We start from the raw sequence: 13,494 nt of genomic DNA, 5'->3' as shown, positions 1-13,494 counted from the left end.
TTTACTCATATACACCACCCATGTGTGTTTGCACTGTATACTCGGTACTTTCCCGTGCTCTGTAAACAAAATCACAGGCATATTACTCGGGTGGGATTCGAACCCACGACCCTGTACAATTCTCGACCAGTGTTTTACAAACTAGTCCACAGCGATTGCCTAGAGGCAGTTTGAATGCTTTTTTTAAACAGCAGGTACCGCAACGATTTAAAAGATGGAAATTTGCATCAGGGATAAAGAATGTTAATTTTTGGTTTAACCCATTAGCACTGATGTGTGTAGGCCCTACCTAATGTACATATAATTTTGAGTGTACATTAATTAATTGTTAACATCATAATGCACCTTGTCTTTCATATAAACCTGGCAGAGTTTGTTATGAATAACTTTGAAGTTAAAATCAAAGCAACCATAATACAACACCTTGAAAAGGGGCACAAGGTGATGTGGCGCATATTGCTGCCAGACCAGCCCGAAACACCAGGGGGAGCCCTTCTCTTTATGATAAGTGTGGGTTCATTTATGTGCAATACACAACACCCAGGACCTACAGCTGTACATCCCATCCAAAGGACAAAGCAGTTATAGTGAAGTTTCTTGCTCAAAAACACAAGTGTCTTGACTGTGACTTTAACCCACATTCTATAAAGAAATTGTGACAGTGGTAAGAACACCATGACAAAGGCGAAAGGGAAGTAAAAGATTATTTCAGTGTCACGGTCTTATAGAACGACTTTAGAAGATTATTCTATTCTTTTTAAATATATTTTGAACTTCATATGTATATTTTGTAAAACAAATTGTAAAAAATGTTATGTTTCTGTGATTGCAAGTTGATGTATTATTTAACCATCTTTATATACAGTCCATCTCAATTTTTGTTTAAATGTACTGTTTTCTGGAAAAAATGTTTAATTTTTTTTAGAGAAACTTTGGAAAATTTTAGCCGAGTTTACCTTCAGCAAGGCTTTTAACGTCACTGGTTTATTTGGTCTAGGTGTCGTAGTTGCACATGTATGATTCTCAGACTACAGAAAAGGCAATCAAACATTCAGAACTCTTTGATTTAAATAAATAAATAAAACAGGTTTCAAAGTATATTTTTCATTAAATATTTATTAATATTTCTTGAATTCAGAATGGATTCCATTTTCTATAACAATCTATGAAATTGTTGGATGTCTGGGCTCAATTTGACAAAGAACTAAAATTCATCTTACGACGAGTGTCAATAATTGCCATAGTGATTTGTATGTTGACATCACACTTTGCTTTTAGCAATGAAGATTTATGCTCAGGCCTAATACTCTATTGAGGCAACAAATGTGATTGCCTCCGTGCCCCATGGTCGTTGCCTTGGTGCCCTTGAAATGATCCAGTAGAACTTCACAATTTCCTCATAAAGTGTCCTTTACCAAGGAGAAAATACCTTGGTGCCCTTGCCCTTTCAAAAACGAATTGTACATAAGATCAATCTTAGCTCTTTGTGAAACTGACCTTTGACCCCAGATAGGTGGGCTGCCATTTTGGATTTGTTTAATTTAACCATATTGGGTTACACTGAATTGAGATTGGTAGGGAATAGTCTGGCCCATTCCTGTGTGTGAAATTCTACTGTAAATGTCATTAAGTTGCCTGACAAAGTGGATATAGGTGAACTAACGTCTATATTTTCTTTTAAAAAGTTGATTCAGAAAAATCACATTTTTATTCTTTTAAATAATGACAGTTTGTAAATAAAAACATAAAAAAATCTAAAGAACACAGTTTCATCAATGATTTCGTTGTTGTATATTGGGTTTTTAACAATTTTCTGTACATCGTTTCTAATACAATAATATGTTTCACACTCATAGAGGGTAACATTTTCAGCGAGTTGACCAGCCACTTTAATGAATGGTGGTACAGCTGTGCACAGAACTATCTGTGTACATCCAGGTACTGCGTACACGCATTTACCAATCACCACATGACATCATAATGCAGGCTGGTATAGTGCATCTATCATTCAAAACCACAGTGGATGAGTTTGAATGGTCAGACAGTACGAGGGTTGACTGTGTACTGTGCAGATGTATTCATAACATTATCATATTGCAGGCTGGCTTAATTATTCTACCATTCAAAATCTCAGTATATGATGTTGAATAGTCAAACAGTAGGAGGGTTATAAATGTGTGCCCTGTCTACAGTTCATGAATTTACATTTTACACATACAAGTGTCTGACTCACTCTTTCACAGTTTCTACATTCACACATATCTTTATTGCAGAGGAAGTAGGACCGAGCAAAACATTGCCAACAAAATTGTTGATATTGTTTGTTGTTCTAATTTCCGTCAAACTTATTTTAGCTTGATCGCACTCCCACAATAAATTGAGAATTGGGATAAAAAAAAACCTCTATTCCTAGATTTATAAGTTTGGTACCCTATGTTCCTTTGGTCTTGATTTCTCGTATCTTCTCCAGTTTTTCTAGTTTGGCTTCTTCACTTTGGTGCCAGTCTACTTTCTGTTGGTGCTGGGCCACGGAGTCCTGTACTCTACTATCAACCATCTCGCTGGTTAGAATACCGTCTTCAGAAGCATAAGCACTTGCCTAAGAAAAAAACAACAAAAGTATCGTTTAAAGGCAGTGGATACTATTGGTAATTACTCAAATTAATTATTAGCATAAAACCTTACTCGGTAACAAGCAAGTATAAAACATTGTGAGAAACAGCTCCCTCTGAGGTAACGTAGTTTTCAAGAAAGAAGTAATGTTCCACGAATTTCATTTAGAGACCTCAGAATTAGAACTTGAGGTCTCGGAATCAAGCATCTGAAAGCACACAACTTCATGTGACAAGGGTGTTTTTTCTTTCACTCTTATCTCGCAACTTTGACGACCAATTGAGTTCAAATGTTCACATAATGTTGAGATACAACAAGTGAGAAGACTGGTCTTTGACAATTACCATAAGTGTCCAGTGTCTTTAAGTATTGGAACAACATCTTCTGTCTTTACCAACAGGTCTGCAGCTCACAGAGGCCATAGCCTTTGATGACATGGGCCCAATTTCATAGAGCTGCTTAGCAGCAATCTTCTAGAGTTAGGAAACAAATCTTGAAATTTGAAGAGAATCATAAAAACATGGAGACTTACCTGCCACGCCACACCAAGCTTAGCAATCTCTCTGCCTGACAGTCCCTCAGTCATCTCGGCGATCTTTGTACACTTCTCGTTAAAGTCAAATTGGCCGACCTTTAATCTCCTAAAAATATGATTAGAACAAAGAATTACAAATAACAACAAATTGATTAAAGGCATACAAGTGGTCCTTAATGACGATTTATATTGATACAGGAACTTAGAAACTATACAACTACAAAGATTTAGTAATCAAACAAGACAAAAACAAGCAACTAAAGTGCATTTTGTATTCTTATAGTAGAACCTTTTAAACCAAATACCAAGTGTACGGAGTTGGAGGCTGTTGTAGTTGTCTGCTTGTGGGGGCCAGCGGAGCTCAGTCCCCCACGAGCCTGCTCGGAAGACCCGGTCTGTTATTGAAGCATGACCTAGAGGGCGGGTGGGGCCCTTGCCAGACTGGGTTGGGGGCCTGGGACACGGCCTGACCTTTCACTTATTACAAATACAGTTTATTTGACATTGGCCATCTCAACTCCTTAGGAATATGCAGCACCGGGAAAAAATAAACAAGTCCAACAGACATTTGTTTGTTTTTGTTTGTTTAGATGATCTTCCCATCAAGGGAACTCGGCAAACTCCAACAAAGAGATATAAGCACAAAGCTGGCTACAGCCAATCTCTCTCATACAAACATTGGTTAAACGTCTATGATTATGAATTGCACAAATCTAGAAATTGTGATCCAGTAACTAGACGACAATTTTTATTCTAGTCATTGTGAAATCAGCAGGCAGCTTGGGGATTCGAACCCACAACCTTGTGATTGCAAGTCCTGCAGTCTAACTCTGGACATTACCTCTTTCCCTGAGTGGCAGGTTTGATGACGTAGCTATCGAAGTAGAGTCGTACCATCCGTTCTCTCTCTTCCAATCCGGGTAGTTTGAAACCCACCATTTCATCCAGGCGATCGTTTATCGCCCAATCAAACTGCTCGGGCTGGTTGCTTGCAAGCACTAGCATAAACCTGACAAGAGTGACGATAAAGTAGTCCTAATTAAAATCTTTTAAAGCCATTATACACTTTCGGCACCCCCCAAAAAAAAAAAATTCCACAGATTTACAAATAACTTACAGGGTTTACAGAAGCTAATGGTGTTAGACTTCTCTTGAAATATTATTCCATGAAGTGCTTTACTTTTCGAGAAAACATTAAAACAATTATCAATTCTCGTTGTCGAGAACTACGGATTTATTTTAAACACATGTCATGACACGGCGAAACATGCGGAAACAAGGGTGGGTTTTCCCCGTTATTTTCTCCCGACTCCGATGACCGATTGAGCCTAAATTTTCACAGGTTTGTTATTTTTGATATCAGTTGTGATACACAAAGTGTGGTCCTTTGGACAATACTGTTTACCGAAAGTGTCCAATGGCTTTAATAAAGGGAAATTTGCATCGGGATAAAGAATGTTGGTTTTACCCATACACACCCATGTGTTAGCCCTGTACTTTCAGTGCTTTCCTGAGCTTTGTGAAAAAAATCACAGGCATATTACTCAGGTGGGATTCGAACCCACGACCTTTGCAATTCTAGAGAAGTGTCATACTGTCATACACATCGGTTTATATGGGGAAAAACCAAAATGAATAACTGAATTATTGTAAAACAAAATCTATTGGTCGATCTGAAGTCAAACTGCTCGGGCCGGTTGCTTGCAAGCACTAGCATAAACCTAACGAGAGTGACGATGAAGTAGTCCAAATTATAATCTTTCAAAAGATGGCAATTTAAATCGGGATAAAGAATGTTAATTGGGTTTTACCCATACACACCGATGTGTGTTAGCCCTGCCGTCGATTTCACAAAGAGTTAGGACTCGTCTTATCTCGAGTTAGGACGAGTTACTCGTCCTAACTTAGGATTAATCTTAAGGTCTGCATGCTACAGTGCAGGGTTGGGACTCGTCCTAAGTCATAAGATTAATCCTAAGTTAGGAAGAGTTTTGTGAAATTGACGGCTGTACTCTCAGTGCTTTCCTGGGCTCTTGTGAACAAAATCACAGGCATATTACCCAGGTGGGATTCGAACCCACGACCTTTGCAATTCTAGAGTAGTGTCATACTGTCATATTCTAGAGCAGTAACACACATCGGTTGTTATGGGGGGGAAAAAACCAAAATGAATAACTGAATTATTGTATAACAAAATCTATTGGGCAATCTGAAGTCATGAAATAAAGGAGTGTACTAGTTCAGGGCACAAAAAATCCAAGGAAGGATCCTAGTAAATGAATTACTCAAGATTTTTATGACTTACTTGTTTGACTGCTCTCCAGTTCTGTAAAGGAAAGCGTTCAACGTACTCCTCACATCCTCACTGATTAGCTCCTATTGGAAACAGTAAACAAAAAGAGTTCCTTGTGCTAATCAATACAAACTAAACCAATATTCACAAATAATAACACAGCATTTGTAATTTGCACTTACAAAGTGTGAACAAGTGCTTTCAGTTTCTGTTTGAAGAGTGTCATTTCTGAATTTGTCTATATATGTTTAGTATCCTCTGAACTTGCCTAAAAATGTAACAGTTAAATTAAACTTCAAAAAATGAATGGTTGAATAACCTTCTAAGAACAATGAAAAGATACTTACGGTACTTCGTTTTCTTAAGAAAGCGTCTGCTTCATCAACAAACAGTAGAACTCTGGAGATAGTTGAAAAAAAAACAAATCAGAAATCATTACAATTATTTACCAGCTTCCATTTTGAGCATTAATGATAACAATGTAGACAATTATCAGGCGCATTTAATCATAGAGTAGAAATGCCTTACACTCATACTACCCCTGTTCATTGCGTCTCAAGCATTCCAGAACCATCTCAACTCCTTTGGAGTAGGCAGCACCAGCAGTCAAGTTTGCACCAGCAGCCAAGTTGGCACACAGATAGCTAATCATTCACCTAAACAATCTCTACCCTCACAGGTACCCATTTTATCCTGGGAGATGAGACGCAATTATAGTTAAGTTTCTGCCCCAAAACACAAGTGTCACAACCGGGATTTGAATCCACACTCTGATGACCCTAGACCACTCAGCCACGGTGTGGTAATGTGCTTTTTATTTCTGAAAGATTCGGCAACATTCTTGAACAAGAAAATAAATCTTTTTCCTTCTCCAAAAAAAACAGATAACTAGTTCCCGTATGATGTTGCTTTGCAATTGGGCCACTTCCATTATTGCCATCCAAGGGGTGTTTCAGGTAATACTCACCCTCGCCTACTTGTAGAAGCCCAATCAAATAGCTTATGCATAGCGCTGACCCCCTCTTTGCCCATCGGGGCTACATCCCCGCCTGTCATAATGGCAAAGTCCATGCCTGAGTGTAGGGCAAGTTTCTGTCAACAAACAAACAAGTAGACACACATGAAGAAGTAATAAACACTTATAAGATCACAAGGAAAGTAAGGAAAAGAAAAACAATGACACTAGTTTGAATATTTGAGGGACCAAATCTAGCAAGGTTTCTGGTAACACATTGTACAGATGTCCTGAAAAGAACTGGGCCCAATTTCATGGCTCTGCTTACCGCCGAATTCTGCGCTTACCATCACAATTCCCCGCTTACGTGCAAGCGCCGAATTTTTGCGCTAGCCTTGTAAGCCTAGAATGCCTAGTAACGGGGAGTACGCACGCGCAGAAGCCAAAATTCGCCGCTAACCCGTGAAATACGCTTGCAACTCACCTTAGCAAATAACGTCTTCCCAGTACCTGGCGGACCGTACATTAGAATGTTTCTATATAAACCTTTGTTAGCTTTTGTATTCCTCGTTGCTATGGCGATCTCTCTTAGTCTCTCTTCTAAACTTGGCTGCAAAACAATCATTCAAAATGGGAATAGAATACTTAAATTATCAAATATTGTAAAATCATAATGGCAATAAACATTATTTACTATTTATACAGCCCAAAAATCCACCTAAAAAGACACTCTAGCCCTTTACACATCTATGCAAACAGTAAGCCAATACAAACAATCTAAAAAATAAAAAGAAGCCATTTGTGACCTCAAGAGATAAAGTGCTATATAAAAACTGGTTGTTATTATTATCTCTTTTTGTCAGAGCATGCAAAAGAGAGATCACATTTTCTTAAATGCTAATAACTCTTCATGTTAGGCTACATCCCTTTGCCTTTTTTTAATAGGCTTTTTACTCAGGATCCTTGCTACAATTCACTTTATTATCCACGATGGGAAATTCATTTTGGCCTTTTATAAAACAAATTTACGAAATTTACTTAAAATTTGTGTTTCCAAATGCCGCCTTCTGTAACAGGGGTCGATTTCACAAAGAGTTAGGACTAGTCCTAAGAGATATCAAAAATGTACAGCTAGTCCTAAGTTAGGACGGGTAACTCGTCCTTACTCAAGGTAAGACTAGTCTTAACTCTTTGTGAAATCCACCCCAGGTCTACCATCACATTTGTCATGTAGATGTTTCCTCAGAGCTTTGGAAACGGTGCCAAGTTCTCAAACCACCTTAGGAACTCTTTACAGTCCAACTCGGTATTCTGGTTTACTTGTTCTTATTCACTGTTTCAAACTACATCCATAGAGTTGTATATAAGAACTAGAGGGCGCACGAGTGATGTTTCGTGCACAAACGCCACGGGACCACAAGATGACATGTGCGTCATTCTGCACGCGCGTTGAATATGAAATACACGTTTGAGTTTTTTTGATTGAACGCTCACGCGATGCTGTTTGTTCAACTTACAAAATGGCCGCACAAACACACGCTGTGAGATGCCAGTTTTGTCAACTTAGAAAATGGCCGCCTGCGCGCATGCCGGAGCACGTATATAGGCCAGTGAGCCCTCTAGTTCTTATATATAACTCTATGACTACATCCCAACAACTCACCTTAAGAACTACTCCCCTGAGTGCGTCTAATGGTTTATTTATCAGTCGCTTTGTCGTCTTTATCGGATGACGTAAGATTTCCAACGGCCCCAGTCTTGAGGTTTCTCTGACTAGAGAAGGCTTGCCAAGACGAGCCTCGACAAACCTCGCTGCGACCCCTGTACCCATTTTAGCTGAGTAGACCCCTAATGCAACGAGGGTTAGCCCGGCAGCCTAAAACGACACAAACATTCATGACAATCAACAATGCTATCTATGATTGACGTCATAATTCTTACCAAAAATGAGGCTATGGGCGCACGTCCACCACCACTTGCAGTGGCTGCGCCTATGGCCTCGTTTTGGGTTAGAATTGTGACATACTCATGCATAAATATTAAGACAGGCGTATAGCTCTTCAATAAGCCATTTGTGAGCTACATTTTCAAAATTCAAATCAACATTTATTGGTGAAAAAAAGGGAGAATAATAAACAAATTCAGTACAACCAGTGAAGTCACGTACAATCAAGAACTGGTTGAGAAAATGAAAACAAAAATAAATAGTGAAATTTTGATTATATAATGGTCTGGTAAATTGACTGGATAAGTAACAAGTGAACATTCAAGTTGGATTCCCCAGACTAAAGACAAGATTTCTACGTCACTCAATCCAGATGGGCAAAACCTGGTCCAACTGTGATTTACACATTCACTCAAATATGGATGTACACCGTCTCTTACATAACTAAGCAAAAGCTTGCCCTGAACCATGTGGCATAACAATTGTTAGTCTGAGCTCAAACTTTAAGACACTGGACACTATTGGTAGTTGTCAACGACTAGCCTTCACAGTTTGTGTATCTCAACATCTACATAAAATAACAAACCTGTGAAAACTTGAGCTCAATCGGTCGTCGAAGTTGCGAGATAATAATGGAAGAAAAAAACACCCTTGTCACACGAAGTTGTGTGCTTTCAGATGCTTGATTTCGAGACCTCAAATTCTTAATCTGAAATCAAATTCGTGGAAAACTACTTCTCTCTCGAAAACTATGTCTCTTCAGAGGGACCCATTTCTCACAATGTTTTTACCATCAACCTCTCCCCATTACTCATAATCAAGAAAGGTTTTATGACGATAATTATTTTGACAATAACCAATAGTGTTCAGTGTCTTTAAGGATTGAAATATTTATCTCACCGTGGCAGTGACTTTATCCCAGTCTGATATAAAACTCTTCAGACCATCTCCAATAATACTGCCGGCAGTTCTGAGAAAAGAGGAAGACAACGGAAAAGGTGAGTATTGACAAACATCAAGGAGCAGAGGGGTTCGGATGTTGCCAACGTCCAGCATTAGGAGTAAGTGGAAAGAGCAGGGTCGTGTGGAAGTGTCGTGGCCGAGCAGTTCAACGCACCGAATTCAAACTCTGGTGTTTCCGATCAGCAGAGTGTGGGTTTGAATCCCCGGACACTTGTGTCCTTAAGCAAGACACTTAACCATTGCGTCGCCCTTCGGATGGGACGTAAAGCCGTTGGTCCCATGAGTTGTGTAACGCATGTAAAAGAAAGGGGTTCGCCTAAGTGTTCCTGGCTGTGGCTGCTAAATGCGCCATAGCACCTTGTAAACCCACTACATAATTTGGTCTCAGAATGCATAACTTTCAATAACCTCTCTTTCTGTATAAATGTAAATATTGAGGGCCTTGAGTACCTTGTTGGTAGATCTGATATTATTATTATTATTATTATTATTATTATTATTATTATTATTATTATTATATTCTGCTTTTACAGCCCACAGAATCAAACACTTCACACCAAATGACAGAACAAAGGAATAGATCGCTGATTCTTACTTGATAGATTGCAACACCGTCTCCCGATGCTCGGCGGCTTGCAGCTTGATCTGCTCGTTGCGTATATCTTTATTCTCTCTCTCAACCTTCGCTTTCCCTCGAAGCTCCGCCTCCACCCTCTTCATGTCGTTCTTGTGTCTCAGCTCTGCTTCGTATTCTATGGTTGCTATGGAAACAAACAACACAGATTATAATGATTACCGGCAGACTGAGCCTTAAGGTTATAGGAAAATTTATTTCTTCCTCAGTTTTGCCTTCTCCATATATTTCTTTTGAGTGTAATTTGATTGAACTTGTGGAGAGAAATAAAACAATAATAGAATTATATGGTTTTCATTCAAACAAAGTGGTGGGTTTTGGATGAAATTTGTCAAATATTGTTGGACAAAATAATGTCACTGCATCGGTATTCCCCCTGTTATAGGTGCATACTCAAAGGTGCCTCCAAATCTCCCACACCCTAGATGCACACATTGGTAAAGTAACCCATGCAACATTTTCCTGTATTTGTTTATGGTTGATCAGTGCCACATATTGCCACAACAGAAATTGACCAATGTTGAGAACATTATCTCACCCAACAGTGACCCAAAGTCCATTGCAATTGAGCACAGCTGGTGGCTTCTTCAGTTTACCACTCTCAATGGAGCACCTTGGGGTATGACTCTACTCTCTACAACATCATGTGTGTGCCTCAAAAGGCTGATGTGGCATTATGTGGTATAGGTTGGTTGGGATGAGAAACACACTAATAGTGAGAGGGTTAAACTGTTGTGGTATTGTGTGGTATGGGTTGGTTGTGATGAGAAACACACTAATAGTGAAAGGGTTAAACTGTTGTGGTATTGTGTATTATGGGTTGGTTGTGATGAGAAACACACTAATAGTGAGAGGGTTAAACTGTTGTGGTATTGTGTATTATGGGTTGGTTGTGATGAGAAACACACTAATAGTGAGAGGGTTAAACTCCTGTGGCATTGTGTGGTATGGGTTGGTTGTGATAAGAAACACACAAATAGTGAGAGGGTTAAACTGTTGTGGTATTGTGTATTATGGGTTGGTTGTGATGAGAAACACACTAATAGTGAGAGGGTTAAACTCCTGTGGCATTGTGTGGTATGGGTTGGTTGTGATAAGAAACACACAAATAGTGAGAGGGTTAAACTGTTGTGGTATTGTGTATTATGGGTTGGTTGTGATGAGAAACACACTAATAGTGAGAGGGTTAAACTCCTGTGGCATTGTGTGGTATGGGTTGGTTGTGATAAGAAACACACAAATAGTGAGAGGGTTAAACTGTTGTGGTATTGTGTAGTATGGCTTGGTTGTGATGAGAAACACACCAATAGTGAGAGGGTTAAACTGTTGTTGTATTGTGTGGTATTGGTTGTGACGAGAAACACACAAATAGTGAGAGGGTTAAACTGTTGTGGTATTGTGTGGTATGGGTTGGTTGTAATGAGAAACACAGTAATAGTGAGAGGGTTAAACTGTTGTGGTATTGTGTTGTATGGGTTGGTTATGATCAGAAACACACTAATAGTGAGAGGGTTAAACTTACATCGTCTCATGGACTCTTGTTTCTTCACAGAGTCTTCCTGCCTTGCAAGATTCTCTTCATTCATTCGTCTCTGAAAGATCAAGCAATAAAAATATAAGCTTGTTGCACAAATGAAATTAACAATACGCAGAGTACATCGCAAGATTAGTGTCACAGGATGTTCAGCTCTCCCTTCTGGAGATTTGGAGATAAGCACAAGACAGGATAGAATGGGAAAAGCTCATGTCTGCCTGCTGTGCAGCTGACTGACGTGATGATGTATGAATCTTAAAACCTCTTCAAAAACATGCTGCAATCTGTCAGACCTGTTAGGTCAGATCAGTCAGGGCCCAATTTCATAACTCTGCTTAACATACCAAGTTGGGAAGCAGAGAATTCCATGCTTACGCCAAGCATATTTCACGGGTTAGCAGGGAATTTTGGCTTCTGCACGTGCGTACTCCACGTTACTAGTGATCTACGCTTACAAGGCTAGCGCAGAAAGTCAGCGGTTGCCACGTAAGCACAGAATGGTGATCATAAGCGCAGAATTTGGTGGTAAGCAGAGCCATGACATTGGGCCCTGGTCATTCAGACGGCTCAGGTCTAGACATCCTTGAGGGCCCTTTGCTGTGAATAATTTAACACCAAGAATATTTGGGAAACTGGAATGGCAGTTGGGATCAACTTCCAAAACTTCACCTGCTGAGAGAGCTGATCATCGTATCGTTTGCGCGCCAATTGGTCTTGGTATTGCGCCCTCTTTTGATGTTCCTGGGTCTCGTGGCCGAGCGTCTTGCGTCTTTCTTCTTGCTGAACCCTGGTTTGGTCAATCTTCAGTTGTTCCAGAGCACCTTCATATTCCTTTGAGATAAAACAAATTGATAGAAATATAACTTTACAGTTTTGAACTTTCAAGTACTATTTTTTTTAGGGTTATTACAAAAATAAATACCATGGATTGGTTGGGCCTTGCAAGACAACTCAATAAATGTTTTGATGACTCAAAATTTACAATAAAATAAAATAAAATTGTATGTTGAAGACAAAGTTTATAATAAAAAAGCAGGGAAATAAGATTTTTATTTACAAAAATTAAGGCCAAAGTATATGTGGGAAATGCTCACTACACTGACACTATCTTACTTTAATCTTGGCTACTTGTTCTTGTTGTTTTGTCCCTTCCTGCATTTTGGCCAAATCAAGAGCTCCTTTTGCATTGGCTGAAAGTAAAATGAAAAATACATGTGGCTTGAGTTTTAAATAACTGGTCGTCTTAACAAAACTGTATACAATTCACTTAATATAACCTTTCCTAGTTTATGCTATTAGTTAGCAAGTGATAATGTAATTGTGATAAACCACAGATAGGTTTCCGTATCCTGCCACCATTTTTGTCTCATTTTTTACTAAAAGGAACATCTCATTTTGGAGTAAATTAGATTCATAATGACACAAATGTGGGCAGGATACGGAAATTAAAAAATAATAATAATAAAAATAATATTAATATATTGTTTTAAATTTGAAAAGTAGAAAACTTACAATCAAAGTGCAATGAACAATCTTTATAAGTACACCTAGACGGTATTTTATATTGCTTTTTATTGGTGAAAAGGCGATCTCAAAAAAGACCGAAACTTACGGGATTTGTCGAGATCCTTTGCCGCCTTGGCTGCGCGCTCCAGCCCGGTAGGGTCAAAGTTGCTCCAGCTCCCTGCAACGCTGGACTTTTCGCCACTTCCATCTCCATCGTCTTTTTTACCCCCGTCACCTCCTCCTGTGCCCCCTGGAAATAGTCCCTCTGGTAGGGTGGGGAACTGAGGCGCCTCTTGAGGCGGTGGAGGTTTTCCTACACCAAAAAGCCACGACATTTTAAAAGAAAGTTTGCCACAAAAATCTTCTTTCCAGCAGAACGAGAAACTGATGTAATACACGTGCGGTGATCGGTCAAAGGTCAACTACCGGTATATTTCCCTAACCGCCCTGCAACAATTGAGGGCGCTGTTAAAGCTTCATTTGTCATGACGATCATGACGTATTGGCTAATTTGCA

General features: G+C 39.2%; 1 protein-coding gene across 1 annotated transcript; it reads right to left on the bottom strand.

The window, feature by feature from the left end:
• Window positions 1-2,431: 2,431 nt before the first annotated feature.
• LOC139950586 (ATPase family AAA domain-containing protein 3-like) lies at window positions 2,432-13,376 on the bottom strand. The gene is made up of 14 exons (XM_071949338.1): window positions 13,085-13,376; window positions 12,586-12,662; window positions 12,142-12,303; window positions 11,461-11,530; window positions 9,900-10,065; window positions 9,242-9,311; window positions 8,060-8,272; window positions 6,881-7,006; window positions 6,409-6,533; window positions 5,789-5,840; window positions 5,454-5,524; window positions 3,990-4,157; window positions 3,146-3,254; window positions 2,432-2,599 (listed from the first exon to the last, which is right to left on the bottom strand). Exons 1-14 carry the CDS (start codon window positions 13,311-13,313, stop codon window positions 2,432-2,434), a joined length of 1,806 nt encoding a protein of 601 aa, XP_071805439.1. The 5' UTR covers window positions 13,314-13,376.
• Between the last annotated feature and the right edge of the window lie 118 nt (window positions 13,377-13,494).

This window comes from Asterias amurensis, chromosome 18 (genome assembly GCF_032118995.1).
Source record: "Asterias amurensis chromosome 18, ASM3211899v1".
Taxonomy (NCBI): Eukaryota; Metazoa; Echinodermata; class Asteroidea; order Forcipulatida; family Asteriidae; genus Asterias; species Asterias amurensis.
Note: the sequence above shows the minus strand (reverse complement) of the source record. Positions and strands in the feature narration are given on the sequence as shown.